At 35.5% G+C, this 17,344-nt stretch overlaps 1 protein-coding gene across 1 annotated transcript; it reads left to right on the top strand.

Annotated features, from left to right (window-relative positions):
• Positions 1-2,343: 2,343 nt before the first annotated feature.
• LOC115984493 (chloroplast stem-loop binding protein of 41 kDa b, chloroplastic-like) lies at positions 2,344-3,109 on the top strand (the record flags this gene model as incomplete). Its single annotated transcript, XM_031107516.1, has 3 exons — positions 2,344-2,373; positions 2,508-2,597; positions 2,960-3,109. Coding segments are annotated over 3 exons (270 nt in total), but the record flags the coding sequence as incomplete, so codon positions are not given.
• Between the last annotated feature and the right edge of the window lie 14,235 nt (positions 3,110-17,344).

The raw sequence follows: 17,344 nt of genomic DNA, 5'->3' as shown, positions 1-17,344 counted from the left end.
CAACCAGTAGAACTTACTGACACGACCACGTGCAAACTCCGAATCCATGGACTCCTTCTTTCTTTGGCCTTTGCAAAACACAAACACCCCCGTTTATGACTTTGAGATCCCACTCAAAGGTTTAGCAACACAAACACTCCTGTTTGTGACTCCAAGACCACCCTTGAAGGTTTAGATCATCAACACCTTTGATGACAAGAGAAGGTAGCAACTTCTACAATACCGGATCTTGAGATTCAACAAGGAATAGCACTGGTAGAAGACATAAGAGAGCTTTCTAGGAACAAAACCCTAAATACAAAAGAGGCACACTCTTTTCTCTCTGAAAAGCCACATAAAAACGTGCTTAGGGTTTCCCTTATATATTGGGAGAAGTAGATTAGAAACCCTAATCCTAAATGGGCTTGGACTGCTGTTTGGGTTTGATTAAAATTCTGCAGATACGACTTTCGATCGGTCGAGCCTGTCGTTCGATCGGTCGAACCAGACAGATTATGAAATCTTCTTCCTGCAGCTTGTATGTTCTTGAATCTTGACTTGAATCACATTGAGCATTGTCTAATAAAACTCATAGACTCTAAGATCTATATCTAGACAAGTTTGTGTTCACAATTTGCCAATTGTTCTAAACATTTAGAACCTAGCAAATTGGACTTCTATAAGGCCAGTTTACATCTATGGACCGCTGAACTACAATCCTGTTGAAGAGTGTTTCTTCCACCGATTGAAAGCTGGACGTCCAATTCCAATTCCCAACTCGGGCTCAAACAACACAACTAGGTCATGTTAAGGTTAGATAAATTACAATCATAATATGTATTAGCCTCCTTAGATTTAGTAGTATAGACAATTGCTCCAAGCATGCTGAAGCAATTCCAACAACTCACGTAAGTATACAACACACCCATGAGCTTTGGCTCATATGAAACTTCCTGATCTCATAAAAATTGGTAGGGAATGAGAATTATGAGATCGTGGGTTAAGTATGAAGCTTACCACTACAAAATAGTGCATTACACACCTTTAGCTAGTTGCACATGATACTATTGAGCTTAGAATTTGTAGAACAATATATACAGTTGTATAGAATTCAATGTATTTGAATGTGAGAGGGTGTTAATATGATATAGTTTTGCAATCCCAGGACTTGGCTAGAGCTTTTATTCAGGTGCTCGGAAATGAAAAGGCCAACAAGCAAGTCTTTAACATCTCTGGAGATAAGTACGCAACCTTTGATGTGAAAGTTCAAATAGTGTAAAAACACCCTTGAACGTTTAGACCTCCAACTTACAAATTAACCAATTCAAGCTTTATGTCAAACAACTAGTGTGCGGAAAATGAACAAAAACTATAAAACAGAATTGGAAAACTATCTAAGCCAAATTAAAATCACAACCCACAGCAGATAATAAAAGGCAAAGATAAAAGGGAAGGAAGATGCAAACATAAGGACAACACGCGATGTGTTATCGAAGAGGAAACCGAAGCCCTCGGCGTAAAACCTCTCTGCCGCCCTCCAAGCGGTAAACAATCCACTAGAAAATGTAGTTAGGATACATGGACAGCAATGGACCCTCCAAACCTAATCTACCCAGTGCACCTAAACCCTTCAAGCTTCTTGCTCCAACGAGGTTGCGCCGAACCTATTTCTTTTCTAGTTTCCCAAATTCCGCTACTTGACCATAGCATCAACCAATGTAGATTGGTTCCTTCCTAACTGCTTCCCAGAACACCAAACAGCCCTCTCACAGTAATGAATATGGTGAGAAAAAGGTTTTGGTAAAATGCCTCTCAAGGATTTGACAATGGAGAAGAAGAGAGTTGAGGAATTTGAAGAGACTCTTATGTAAAGATTGTAGATGAATCGATCTTTTTTTACTCTAGGGTTTCTCTCTCAAAATTCTCTCTGGAAGCTCTCTTTCATTTGTGGGTATGAGGGGTATTTATACTGGGGTGAAAAAAAAATGTGAAACGTTAGGTTTTTCAAAACAGGGGTGGCTCGCGGCTTGGACTCGCGGCTTGACTGAGTCGCGAGTTTCAGCCGCGCGATAATAGAACGGCCAGTTGTCCTGTTTTGTCCTATAGTGTTCCAGCTAGCATGACGCTTCAACTTCTGGCATGCTTGGCACGTGTGCTGCTTCTGGCGGCTTGCAGCCGCGAGTCACCCGCGAGATCAAGTCACGAGACTCTGTTTTCTTGCACACTCTTGAGCATTCAGACACTCTATCTCACTCACTACCCTTACAACAAAACCCACCTAAATATAGGGTTACTAAATGCTGAAATACAAGCAAATTTGGCACAGAATAAAGCTAACAAGATGGTTGATTAAATTCAACCTTACATGATGGATTAGTAAGAGCATGTGCAAAGGTAATTCTTGCAAAAATATGCAAAATGGACACACAATTAAGGAACTTTATGATTTGCTGATATGTAGAAAACTTTTTTCCATGTACATATCCTCTTTTGGTTATTTATTATTCATTTGTTTTGACTTGGGACAGGCTGGTGGATTTCCTGAGCCTGAGATCATTCACTTCAACCCTAAGGAATTTGATTTTGGTAAAAAGAAGGCATTTCCATTCCGTGATCAGGTACATGTTGGCATATAGAACGCACAGCTGAAAATGTGAATAATATAGATAAGGGCATAAGCAACCTTAGGTGCTTTACCTTAGGTTCTTTTATTAAACTCTTTTTAAAAAATTATGGCTTCATTGGATTCAATTGTCTTTGGGAAAAAAATATTATTTGTGCTGCATTGATCAATACAACTATGTGTTTGAATTTAGTTGGGAACCTAACTTACAACACCTAAGGAACTAACCTAAGTCTTGCCCTATTGATAAATAGCCTATGATGTTCATAAAAGAAGCTCATATTTGTACCTTACTAATATGGCACCTTCTTTACCACTTGTTACTGATGGTATCATCATTTTGTTAACACAATGCAGCATTTCTTTGCATCAATTGACAAAGCAAAAAGTGTGCTTGGGTGGAAACCAGAATTTGACCTAGTGGAAGGGCTTGCTGACTCCTACAACTTTGACTTTGGTAGGGGAACATTCAGGAAAGATGCTGATTTTTCAACGGATGATACTTGATTCTAGAGATTCTACACTTCAATCAATTCTTGATGATGAGGAGCCTAATGAAAAGGATGGGAGTTGTGTCACAGTTGTGTAGGATTAGACTTTTTGTATTAAAAAACCTGTTTATTAAACGGGTTGGGTCCAAGTATGAAAAAACCCGACCTGAACCCGGCCTATTGCCATTCCTAGTGCTGGCGTGCTGCATCGTTAGTACAAGAAAATTTATGCAAGCTTCTGTTACCCAACAACTCTGGCACTTAATATGTTCCATAATTTGTTCAAAAAAATTTATGTAGCATTCAAAAACATTACTTTAACAGGTAGAACAAAGAACCAAGATCAAGATGATGGTGGTCAAATTGTAGGTATTGTCTAATTGGATCATTTGTGTGTGATTATCAAAAAAGTTTGCTTCTTCGTTTTGCAGCCATTCTCTAAGGATGGATTTCATGGAATTACAGCTTAATTACTTTCAATGTTTGAGGGTGATCTCTTATTATGAAGGACTTTAAAAGTAGTTTGAACTTTTTTTGTCTTATGCTCGTGGCTTAGTAGTCTAGACTTGCTTTGTTTTTAACCGCATGGGCCCAAACCCATCTCCTTATCTCAATGTGGGTCTTCTTTCCTTCCAAGAAAGATGGGTTGGCCCCAGTTCTCTTTTGTAAATTGCAATGTTCTGATCAAATAGTGTCTTCAAATTTCAAAGACCCAATCTCACTTTTGGGTTTAGTGTACACAACTTTTGTTAAAAAAAAATATTACGGTGTTCACTTATATAATTTTTTTTTGTGTAAGAAAAAGAAAAACCAAATTAGAAATAAAAACTCCTTTATTTATGATTGACATTATTGTGCCATTTGGATTCAGCATTTTCCACTGAATCCAAAGTTGCGTTTTTCTACTTTTTTTTTTCCTCACTTCACGCATTCTAGGGGACAACTAGCACTATAGTAGCACTGTTCATCACTGTTCACACACTAAAAAATATTAAAAATGGGTCCCATGATACTATTCACACATTTAAAAATTATTTTGCTACAGTACTTTCAGTTTTCAGTTTTCAATTTTCAGTTTCAGCAACAATAAGTTCAATCTAAACAGATGCTATGTGATAAGAAAAATGGTCTTTGCTTTACTGAGGACAAGTTCAGGGTCTAATTACATCATGAAAAAGTGTCGTACCCTTGACCCTTGTGCACCCGGTGTGTCCATCATTCTTTATGGAGTGAATAAGGGCAATCAAATGTTTAATTAATTATTCCACCTCCTTAACCCCCAACATATTTTTTATGAGTTCTCTTTGCCCCCCCAGTTGTATTGCTACTGAAGAACATGGATGATTTTTCAAGGTTGATACATTGACCAAATGAGTCTGCATATAACTAAAGGATATCTGTAATACACTGCACTTCCTCCTGGGATGCCTGGCAGAATAGCAATGAGTCATCTGCAAATAGTAAGTGTGAAATGCGAGGTGCACTCCTACAAACCACCACCCTATTAAGCCTCCCTTCATTTTCTGATTTTGCCAACAAAGCTGTAAACCCCCCTGCACATAGCAAGAATAAGTAAGGAGATAGTGGGTCTCCTTGTCTGAGTCCTCTCGAAGGAATAATGTTCCCATATGCTTTGCCATTAATGTAGACTGAAAATGAGGTAGTAGAAACACAGCACATCACCCTCTTAATCCATGTCATAGGAAAACCCAACCTGACCATTATACCTTTCAAAAACTCCCATTCAACCCGATCATAGGCCTTACTAACATCCAATTTTAGAGCTAGTGATCCCTTCTTCCCTGATTTTCTGCAGTGCATAGCATGCAGAGTTTCATATGCCACTAACACATTGTCAGTTATAAGTCTGCCTGGAACAAATGCACTCTGAGTAGGGGCTATCAGCTGGGGAAGAATCTGTTTCAATCTGTTAGCCAACACTTTTGAAATAATTTTATAAATGACATTACAAAGGCTAATAGGTCTAAAATCAGAAATTTTTTCAGGAGACTTAACCTCTGGAATAAGAACAATGTGAGTATAATTAATTTCAGGAATCATGTAACCCGAATTTAGAAAATCAAGAACAGCAGCAATCACATCATCCCCAACAATATGCCAATATTTTTGATAAAAAAGAGCATTCATACCATCAGGTCCAGGAGTCTTTGTTGGTCCCATTTGGAACAATGCTGCTTTAATTTCCTCCGCACTAAAGTCACTGGACAAAATATCCCGCATTGCTGGGGTCACCTTCTGTTGCACTGCATCAAGACATTCCTCCATTCTTTGACATGATCCTGAATGAAAAATACTCTCAAAGTACTCAATTGCCACACTCGCCACCTCTTCTGGTTCTTCCATCCAAATATTATGGTTATCCCTCACCCCATGAATAAAATTCCTCCTCTGCTTTTGAGAAGCTTTGGAGTGAAAAAATTTAGTATTCTTGTCACCATGCTTCAGCCAAGCAACTCTAGACCGTTGGGCCCAATAGATTTCCTATTTGAGAAGTAAATCATCCAGTATCTTACTAGCAGAAAAAAACTCAAACTTGTTTGCCACTGTCGGTTCAGCCTCACTTAACTCCTCCACCTTCTTTTGTACTTTTTTTTTTTTATTTCTTATGCATTCGAAGTAGTATCAAAAGCACCCCAAGCCTGAAGGGCCAATCCACATCTACTGATCTTCTCCTTCATGCACCTCAACCCCGATTCCAAACTACCCACTGAACCCCACACATCAGTTATGACCTCTTCACAATCAGCCCTCATTAACTAAGCCTCTTCAAACCTAAAGCTCCTTCTACTTTTGCCATGACGCCTTAGATCAGATTTGGCATGTAGTAATAAAGGCCGATGGTCAGATGCATGAGAAAAAAGATGGGTCACCGAACTTGCATGAAATTTTTCCTTCCAACCTATGTTGGCCACAGCCCTATCCAACCTTTCCTATGTATTCTCCAGTCTTGGCCTCTTATTATTCCATGTGTAAGGATATCCAATAAAGCCCAAATCAGCCAGCCTACAATCATCCAACAAATTACAAAAATCATCCATCTGTTTGAACGGAGGAGAATGCTTACTTTGTTTCTCTGAAGAATGCAAAATTGCATTGAAGTCACCCGCACAACACCATGGGCCATCAACAAAGGAACTTAAATGATTTGGAAGAGCCCATGATTTTGGTTTTTGACAAGCTTCAGGCCATCCATAAAAACACGTTAGCATCCAAGCAAAGCCATCTTCTTCCTCCACCCTTGCTAGTATATGGTTGTCCGTAAAATTTATAATCTCCATCTTGACCTCAGATTTCCAAATAAGAGCTAACGCTCCTCCCCCATGAGGATTTTTGACAATAAACTTATTCAGGAAAGGAAGTTCATTACAGTGTTTATTAAAAACCTCTTTGTCTAAGCGTGTCTCCATTAAGAAACATGTTGTGAGAGCTTGATCCCTCACCAACTTGTGAAGGCTAGGAACTATCCAAGAGTTCCCAAGCCCTTGGCAGTTCCAACTTAATAGCCTCATTGTGCTCGGCAAGGGTGTTCATGCACCCCCGCCACTTCATCCATTTGAATATCTTCAGATTGTCTACCACGTTTCCCCACCTTACTGCCTGTGTGTGTCTCTGCTTCAATTTCTGCATCCTGGATTCTTCTTTTCCCCAATGATTGTGAACTTGCTTCTGTTTCCCTTAACCTCGGCCCACACTCCATCCTAATAAGCCTGGTCCAAGTGGGCTTTTGTTTTGTAACCTGAGGCCCATCCTGCCCCTTGCTATTTACTGGACACATTATTATTCAAAGTACAGTAATTGTAGTAATAATTTTATTATGGAAATCATGCAAAGAGTTAATTCTTCTAAGTTGTTATTTGCACATTAGAAGTTAAATTATTTGGTTTTGGGTTTCATTTGTAAAGAAACTTCAGGATGTTTTGAAAGAAAATTGGCTTTTTGATTGAAGTTGAATCAAAAAGTGGGCTGGGTTGGTCTTATTTATAATTGAACGTAGGCCTTGTTCATTGAAACGGTGAATTTTTTTTTTTTTTTTAGAAGAATGAAACGGTGAATTAGATGGAGCTTTTTGTCATCTTGAAGTTAAATTTGTGCCCCCCTACCCCCCCCCCCCCCCCCTTAATGCTGGATTTTTTCTTTCAAAATATTTTTATTAATTTTTCTTGCAATTCTCAAAACAGTTTTGAAATTCAAAGAAAAGTAAATCAAGAACAAGAAAAACAAATAAACTTGGACAAAGTTGAAATTTTTTAATTTAGAGCGGAAAAGTTCCTTGAATTTCTTCTTCTTCTTCTTCTTTTGTATTTTCTCTATATTTCCTACTTCACCTCCAAAGAGTCTCTCTAAGATTTTCAACGTAGCTCAATGATTAAAAAGCCCTCTGAGGTACTTTATCTGATTTTTGTGTTTGATTGTGGTCAATTTTTAGTGCACTGTAATGTCTACCCGCCTCACATTGTTTGCACAACACCATTAGTTAAGATTATAATTATTATTAATTTTTTGAGCTATGTTTACTAATTACGATTTGGCATTTAGTCCATTTGATCTACTTTGGTCAATTTCAGTCAAGTTTGGTCCATTCGGTCTAATTCAGTTTACTTCAGTCCACTTCAGTTCATTGGGTCCAATTTGGTCCATTCGGTTCACTTAGTCTAATTCGGTGTACTTACTTAAGAATGATAAAATACAAGTTTAAGTTGAGAGTACTATTAATTACTTAAGTAATATCAATTGTAATTATATAATATTTCCTCAAAAAAAATTGTAATTATATGATAAGTTTTTATAATCATAATAATATTCTTAAAAGAAGTGAATTTGAATGATAAATTTGAAACCTAAAAAAAAAAAAAAAAAAAATTAGTTGTGCCAAAAGAGTTTAGGAAAAAATATAATGCATAATAACAATAGTTAGAAGAATATGGACCACTTCAAAAATAATAAAATAAATTAAAAACACCAAAAATGATAAAATTATATATTTGTGATAAAAAGAGAAATAGAAATTACATTTAGAAAATTTATAATTTTTAGTGAGAACAAATCATCTACAATAAAATTTAGAAAATAAATTATATATTATACCAAATCTCAAAATAGTTTTATATTCCCACATATCACGTAGGTCTACATCTAGTCCATCTTAAAGGTTGAGCATTCTCATTTAGCGATGTAAAACCCATAAAAATGCAAAATAGAAAATACTACAGCTAGAAAGAGAGAAAAAGCTAGCTTCATTGGTTATTCATTTTGTATAAAATTCCCTCTTTGGGTTGGTCGCTTATTGGATCCTTAGCAACGTTACTCTTTGTGTGCTTGTATTTCTAGAGTGAAGTGTGTGTATGTGAGTCCCTTTTTCTTATTTTATTTTAGGAGTCGCCACCAACCATTGGTTTTGTATTAGGTGTGATTGGTCACTTAGAGGTCTAATTCATTTTAGATTACCTAATTAACTAAACCAAATTTTAAGGGTTCATTAATTGAGGCAAACCAAAAAGTCTCGAATCAAAGATCATGAATTCAAAAGTTTGGTTACATGTGAGGAAGATATTAGACACTCCACAATGTCTATCTGAAGTTAGTACCTCATTTTCATTTATTTCAAAGTTTCAAATGTTATCTTTTGTAAAGAAATAGAATACTTGGCATTTTGATTTTTTCGAAAAGATTTTGCAAACAACAGACATACTTATATAAATGTGAGTAAACATTTATCATATAATTAACATGTGAATATTAACTTCAATGAATATTTACAAATGAAACATGTGAGGTATATACATAGGTACCATGTGAGAGGACATTCAAAAACAATTACAAGGACATGTGACTAGAGTATTTTATATGTAGATAGCATGTGAATACTAGTTATTATAAATAAACAAACTATAACACACACACACACACACACACACACACAAAAGAAGTTGGAAGAGTAGCACCTTGCTGTTACCTACAATTTTCTCATTTTTATCATGCAAAAAAGATGGCAAATAAAATTTATTAGTGCCAAAGAAAATGATAGGGACAATGTAAGCTTAATGGGTGTTCAAGGACTCAAGGGAATGAGCTATGAACACAAATCTTTAACTACAACTATTCTAAGAAAAGCTTAAAAAGTATAAAGAAATATTTACAACGTCAACTTCTTATTGTTTTGAAAAAGCTAATGTTTTAGAAAAATTTCTATTGAGAAGTTTCAAGAAAAACCTTTTAAAAAAAAAAGACCCTTATATTTTTTCAATGAATTCCAATGTGTTAAAAACTTTTTTTTTTTAAGAACTTCTTTTTTATTTAGACAAAAATTCCAGATTTTTTATGAAAAAATAAGAAAATTTTCTTTGAAAACATTTTTCAACGTGGTAAAAACACATATTTTTTCCAGATTTTTTTTAAGGAAGGGAGAAAACATTTTTTTTGAAGGGAAATCTAACTTGGTAAAAACACTTTTTTTTTTTTTAAAGCATTTCCTTTTTCTTTTTCTTTTTTTGCAAAAATTCGGATTTCTCTTAGAAATAAGAAAAGGAAAATCAGATTTTTTGAAACACAATTATTTAAAAACACATTTTTTTAACGTGGTAAAAAAGATTTGGAAAACATATATTTTTTGGAGAACATATTTTTTTACGTAGTAAAAACTTTTTGAAAACATTTATCTTTCAGCATATCAATTTCGGATTTTGGATTTTCAAAAAAAAAAAAGATTTTTTTATTTTTTATTTCGAAAACACTTTGAAAGAAGGGACTTTTTTTAGAAAAGCTTTTTTTTCTTAAAAGAAAACTCTCTTTTTTATTTGAAAGACTTTATTTTTTTAAAAGAAAGAGGATGAAAAAGATTTTAAAAAGCATTTCCTTAGAATAGTGTGTAAAGAAATTTTTTTACCCATGCATATTTATTTTGTGGCAACATTAATGATAATAAAAGTCAAGGAACAACAATAATAAAGTACAGAAAATAAATTGCAAGGAAAGTAAAGTGCTAAAATTTAAACAACATAAATGTAAAGAGTTGAAATTTAAATGACATAAAAATTAAAGAACTGAAATTTAAATAACATAAAAAGTAAAGAGATGAATTTTAAAGTGCAAAAATTTAAATGACATAAAAGAAAGTGCAGAAATATTATAAAGGTTTATTAGAAAATTTATGTCTCTCTTAAATAGATTTTAATTTATTTCAAGCCTTATGGATTTTTCATTATAAAGAAATGGGAGTTCTAAGCCATCAGTCATTCTTATGAGACATACTCATATTGTGCTTTATTTGAGGTTAAAAAACCATTTAAGAGAGAGGGGATAGAAAATCCTTTTGTTTATTTAGGTGTCTTTATATATATATATATATATATATATAGAGAGAGAGAGAGAGAGAGAGAGAGAGAGAGAGAGAGAGAGAGAGAGAGAGAGAGAGAGAGAGAGAGGTGCAAAAATAAAAGGAGGGGTTACTTGAAATTAAAGGGATGACATAAAAGTAAAAGGGGGAAGGGGATTGCTTAAAAATAAAATAGATGACATAAATGTAAAAGGGGAGGGGTGGGGGTGGGGAGAGGGGATTACTCGAAAATAAAATGGATGATATAAATGTAAAGGGGGAGGGGATTACTTAAAAATAAAATGGATGAAAAAAAAAATAATAATAAAAAAAAAAACACTTAGATGCCTAGGTGGGATGAGATTTCTTCTCCCTAAAGATACTTCCCATACAAATCCTAGGAGATGGTCCAATACCCAAATAGGGAAACAACACAATATCACAAACAAGTAAATAATAATATGGACATAAAGATAAAGAGAGATATTTACACAACAACATGGGGATTTAAAGCAAATATGAACAATAGACAAAATAAAGAAAATGATTTCATATATGGAAATATGTCACATGAGAGAGAAAGAAATAGGGCTGTAATCGGTTTGGTTCGGTCGTTTTTTTATCCGGCCAACCGAAACCAAAATTTTCGATTTTTAAAAGTCTTAACCGAAACTGACCGAAATAGTTGAAAAATCGTCGATTTCGGTTTATTTCGGTTTCAGTCGGTTTTGGTTTTTGGGCCTGGAGTTTGGGTTAATTAGGCCTTCAGTTTTTTTTCCAAAAATTTTCTGATTGGGCTTTTTTTTTTTTTTTTTTTTTTTTTTTTTAAATGCAGTATTCAGGCCTCTAGCCTCTTATTTTATGGCCCTTTTATGCTCTAATTAAGTCTTTTTTTAGAAACCTATTTTGGGCCTTTGTTGGTGATAGTTTTAAGACCCTTTAAAACCAATTGATTTAATCTAGGTAATCTAGGTTATCACAATAACAAAGATAAAATCATGCAAAGCAGCGGAAAATAAATAACCCAAAATATGATTACCCAGGAAACCAAACCGGTAAAAACCTGGGGAGGATTTGACCTAGCTATCCTCAAGGTAAACCTGAATCCACTATCTTGAAAGAATCAAAGTTCATACAATAAGACTTACAAGCCCCCACGCTCGACTTCTTATTGCTACCAACCAGTAGAACTTACTGACAAGACCATGTGCAAGCTCCGAATTCACGGACTCCTTCTTTCTTGGGTTCACCACCAAATACAAGCACACCCGCTTGTGTTTTCTTTAAGCTTCAATGGCAGCAACTGAATTGATCATCAAGGTGTAGATAAATCTTTTCCTTGAAAACCCTAAGTCTGTGTAAAGGAAAGCTCCTCTAGATCTCACAAGAGATTTACACAAACAGCAATATAAGCAACACTAAAACGTGGCTAGGGTTTGCCTTTTATACTTAAGACAAATAAGAAACCCTAAAAACGTTTTAAAACAACTAGGGCTGAGTTGAAAAATTCTGTAGAAAACCATTCTACCCGAGCTGCGATCGATTGAGCCTAAGCTTTGATCGATCAAGCCAAGCCGAAATGCATTAATCTTTTCTGCATTAAGCTCGATTCCAACTTTACATAAATGCACAACTTTGAGCAAGACTAAAACACATCTAAACACATTGTTTTGATCATGGTTTGCCAACAATACAAATTAGAGTTCTAAATACATAAAATCCTAAATCTTTAGAACCAAACAGGCTCCCCATTTGGCAATCCGTGACAAAACACAACTAGAAGCTCAAAGTTTACAAAATAAAAAGCCCTTTACAAAAATAATGCTCATAAAACAAATTCAATCTTAACTACTATCCATCAGTTGCAAGTGTAGACAGCAGCTTAATTGAATCAACCTATAAATTTCCTGAAACGCTAAACAAAATACATAACCGCATGTGTGGAAACAATACAAGTAAACAAATTAACTTCTTGATTTCAAACAACACACAATAAAGACATATATCAATGAATAACTCATAAATATAAATCAATAAATAGTTTAAAACAAGAAACATATAAAGTACCAACAAAAAAATACTCCCCCTAACATGAATATCCCATCAAAAACATGGCAAGAGCTAAAAAGGTAAAAATACAAAGTGAAGCACCTAGATATAATCTAAACTCCATAAGCTCCAACCAAAAAAAATACTCTCCCCCTGAAAGCAAAATCTCTACAAAGTACTCCTCCTTTTTGTGATGGAATGCCAAAGGTTAAACAAAAACCCCATCATCAAAAGGGAGGTGGTCTAAATTGCGCCAACTCTGCACGCAAGGCACGGATCTCATCGAGCACGTCCACCAAAATCTGTCCATGAGCCGCCTGAACAGTCAAGACATGATCCAACGTACGTCAAATGTTTGAATCATCCGAAGTAGTCAGTGGAGGAACATCAGCATTAGCAGCAGCAACAGCACCCGATGTCTCAACAGTATCAGCACCTGTAGAAGAGGGAGGAGGGGAACAGTACTAGATGACGCACCTCTAGGATGCGAAGGAGCAACTCTCAAGTGAGCAGCCCTCTGTCAAAGAAAGGTGGCACCTATAGGAGCAACAACATGCACAGGCTCACCAGACGAGAAACCATCTAATCCTAAAAAGAGCAAAATCCTATGAATGAAAATAGGATGAATAAGCACATACCCTACGACAGAACTCTGATGAACCTCGTTCAAAGAACGAAGGAACAGATGTGCAAAACTAATAGATGCTCCAGAAATGAACGCATACAAAAACACATCGCTCTAGAAGGATGGTGTGGAAGTGAGAAATAGGCCACAACGAATGACACGCTATCCTAAAGAAAAGATAGGCAGTCTCGGTAAACTCAGTGGACGTGATCTGAGGATCAGAATCCCACTGGATAGATGACCCAGTGATGTATGACATGACAAAATCTAAAGAGGGTGACTCATCATAGGGATAGTCAGGCTCCCAAACAACCAGAACCCCAAGAGCCTCAGCTACTACCCGAGGGGTAATGGTGAACTCAACACCTCGTATCCAACTCCTAACAAGGGTGTTGGAATCATAGATGTGGCAAGAGAGGTTCGAGAAGAACTCTTTAATCAGGGCGGTCGGGGGTGGATGATTTATCTCTAAGAGAGGCAACCAACCTCTAGACTCAAAGTTAGCCCTAATGGCCGAATCAATCTCATCTAAAACCACAGTACGCTCAGCCCAAATCTAACGCTTACAGTTCAAAGTATCAAAGGCCTCTTTGCACTTATCATTACTAAACACCTCACTCCTAGAGGGAGATTCAGAGGAAGTGGAAGGGGTCCTATGGGCTCTAGTTTTCCTAGGCATGGTGCTAGGATGAGGACCAAAACACAGAGAAAAGGAACAAAAACACAAAAGAAAAAAACCAAGGGCAGACTGCAAGTTAGCACAACAAAATATAGAACAAAAATCTATATGATGCATGAACAATTTAAATGGCATGATGCATGTCCTCATGCAATGCAGTTAAGTCCAAAAAGTTCAAATTCACAAAATTGGCTTGAACATAGAGGTATTAACATAAAACCCCAAAATTTGGAAAACCACTTGATCAAATTGAAAGATATTGACTAATTGATCATCTTACAAGATAGATTTCAGAAAATAGTGACCAATTACATCAATTGATCTAACCAATTTCATCAATTTAATCTAATTTAAACAAAATCCCCAAATTGGATCAATTACAAACCCTAGAATTTTCAATATTTCACAAACCACAAAATTGATCAAATTAAACCACAAGGATCATGATTATAACATCCTAGAACAAAAACCCAATGATCAATTTCAGAAAACATGGCTTTAAACATCAAAAACCCTAATCATGAATAGTTCCGAAAATACCCAATGCAATGCAAGAAAAATACATGAAATCATGAAATAAAATGCAAAAAGAAGGGTATAAAGGTCATACCGACCTTAGGAGACAAAAACCTTTCAAAAATTCCGGAGGAAAATGATAATAAATCCTTAGTGGAGCCTAGCCAAATCGGAGAAAGAGAGGAAAGTTTGAAAAGTTTTGAAAAAGTGACTTTGAAAAAGTCCAATCTGACTTTTTAAAAAACATGATTCATGAGTTTCGATTGATCAAAAATCAGCCTCGATCGATCGAAACAGACAAAGGCTTTAACAAAACTATTTGAAAAAAGTTTGATTGATCGAAAATTAGTTTCGATCGATCAAAATAGTCAAAGGCTCTCTCAAACATATTTAAAAATTTTCGATTGATCGAAAAATAGAATGGATCGATCGAAATAGGCAGAGGCTCACTAAATTTGAGGAAAAACACTTTTTTTTTTTTTGGGGAAAAAAATCGGAATCAACTCAAAGCATTGAAATTTAAGAACAAAATGCATGAGTATGTGATGATGTGATTTTCAAAAACAATAATTTTAAGCCCAAATTTCCCAAAGATAAAATTTCTTGCATTCTCCACAAATTTTCAAGCAACAAATTAATTTTGCACAAAATTCAAAGTATTTGCAAAACTTGGTTGGTCAGACCATAAACACACACAATAACATATACAAAATTTAGCAAAGAGTAACTCGTGTAGTGTGTGCAACTAGCAAAAGCTTGAGATACATGTGAGGTGATATGTGAATAGCAATCAATCACAAAGTCTACAAAATTCATCACAAAGAATTTAAAAGAGACTATCACCTAGAGAGTGACATCATATAACTCCCACATCTCCTAGATCATAAGCTTGCAATCATGTAAGTTTCTTCAATTTATGCCTCATAATATACACACCAATTTTAAGTCATGTGATTTTGGCATCAAGCCTAATAGTACACACCAATTTTAAGTATTTAAGCAATTTTAAACCGAGACTTCACCTCATGTTCTTTTTGTGCATGTGCTACACTTTCTCGAGCACAGAATCTTATGATATGCACTAAGGTGTTCATAATTGGCTACTGAATAGCGGTGAGATGGTTATTTATGCATTTCTCAAAAGGATCAAGTCTGACAGTCAAAAAACATGTGACTTCAAGATTAAGATAAAGTGATAAACACCATAAACATCTTTCCCACACAATATGCACTACAAAGTTTCAACTAGTAAAGTGCAATAAGTAAGCTCATTAAAGCTAAACAAGGTACAAACGGCATGTTATGTGAAAATAAATTGACCAACCTTGTTCTCAAAAACCAAGAAGAATAGTACAAAACAAAATTTGCTTCCTTTTGCTTCCCTTTTCCCCCCTTTTTTTTTATTTATTTATCAAAAAAAACACCTAGAATGAAATGCATGAATGTTATGCAATGCAAATCCTAGAAAAAAAAAAAAAAGAACAATGGTCACAAAGGATAGAGCAATGAAGCACAAGGACTATGTCAGAAAGACTCAGTTAGTTCGAGTCTTTTGCATCCAAAACCTTTTAGATGCATCATGAGCATTGGAGTTCTTATTCACATGGGAATGATTACCAACTTCGGGATTTGAATAAAAATTTAAAGCCATTACCAATTCATCAATAAGTACCATAGGATCTTGTGCTTGAGGCACAGGTACTTTTGGTTTGTTTGCTCTCTTTGCAGCTTGTAGCTTGTAACAGTTAGGATGTATGTGTCCAGACTTTCCACAAAAATGACAAACCCATGCAGGCTTATCATGTGTCTTGTCCTTCGATAGGTTAGGCTTTTTAGACTTAGACTCTTTCAGATCAAACCTAATCTTCCTAGATGATGAAACTTCTATGGGTTTGATAACCTCACTCACAGGGGGTTTGACAGTTTCACTCACTATCTCACTCAAAGAAGGTTCAGAAGAAGATGAAAGAATAAACTTTGTGGAATGGGGAGCAGACACAGAGATGCTTTCAACATAACCTAATCCAGTTTTGTCAGAAAAAGACTTTTGAACACTCAACATTTGATCAAGTTTAGAACTAGCAGATCTAGCAACAGATAAATCAAATTCCAAAGATTTAACTTTATCAAGTAAAAGCATATTCTCAGTTTTCACATTGTTCAAAAGTTCATTAGCATCAAACAGTTTAACAAGCAAATTCTTCTTATCAAGCTCAAAAGATTCAATTTTCTTCAGGCCAAGTTCAACATTCATAGCATCCTTTGCAGCAATTTTGCAAAGTTTATTATAGGCCTCTTGAAGATCTGCATCTTCAGAGAGTTCCCCATCAGAAGGGTTCTCTTCAGCAGATATGCTCTCATCGACAACAGCAGTAGCGGTGAAAGCAATGAAGTTTCCTTCCTCATCACAATCAGACTCATTATCTGAAACTTCACCATCACTAAGGGTTACAGCCATAGCCTTACCCTTAGACTTCAAATAGGTAGGACATTCAGATTTTATGTGACCATACCCTTGACATCCAAAACACTGAGAACCCAAAGAATTATTAGAAGTTTGACCTACTTTTTCTCTAGGTTTATCATTATTGTTAACCTTAGTGGGATCATGCTTCCTAAAGTTTCTAGGTTCAGCAGTGTTCATGCCTCTTGCCTTTCTGTTACTATTCCTGAGAAAGTTTCTAAAGTTCTTGGCAAGGTAAGCAATCTCTGTAGCAGAGAGCTCATCATCAAATCCACCACCTTCAACATCATCAACTGACTTAAGAGCCATTGATTTGGATTTGGTAGTTTTGGGTAGATCCAACTCATAAGATTGAAGAGATCCTACAAGTTCATCAACAGGGATGGAGTCCACATCCTTACTTTCAGTAATAGTAGTCACCTTGAGTCTAAAGTCTTTAGTTAAAGATCTAAGAATCTTCCTAACAATTTTAGGTTGATCATAGATTTCATCCAAGTTAAAAGCAGAATTAACAATGTCATTCAATTTAGCATAGAATTCATCAAAAAATTCATCATCAGGCATCCTAATGCTTTCAAATTTAGA

The sequence above is a fragment of the Quercus lobata genome, chromosome 4, assembly GCF_001633185.2.
Source record: "Quercus lobata isolate SW786 chromosome 4, ValleyOak3.0 Primary Assembly, whole genome shotgun sequence".
In the NCBI taxonomy this organism is placed as follows: Eukaryota; Viridiplantae; Streptophyta; class Magnoliopsida; order Fagales; family Fagaceae; genus Quercus; species Quercus lobata.
This window is presented reverse-complemented; position numbering and strand designations above follow the sequence as displayed.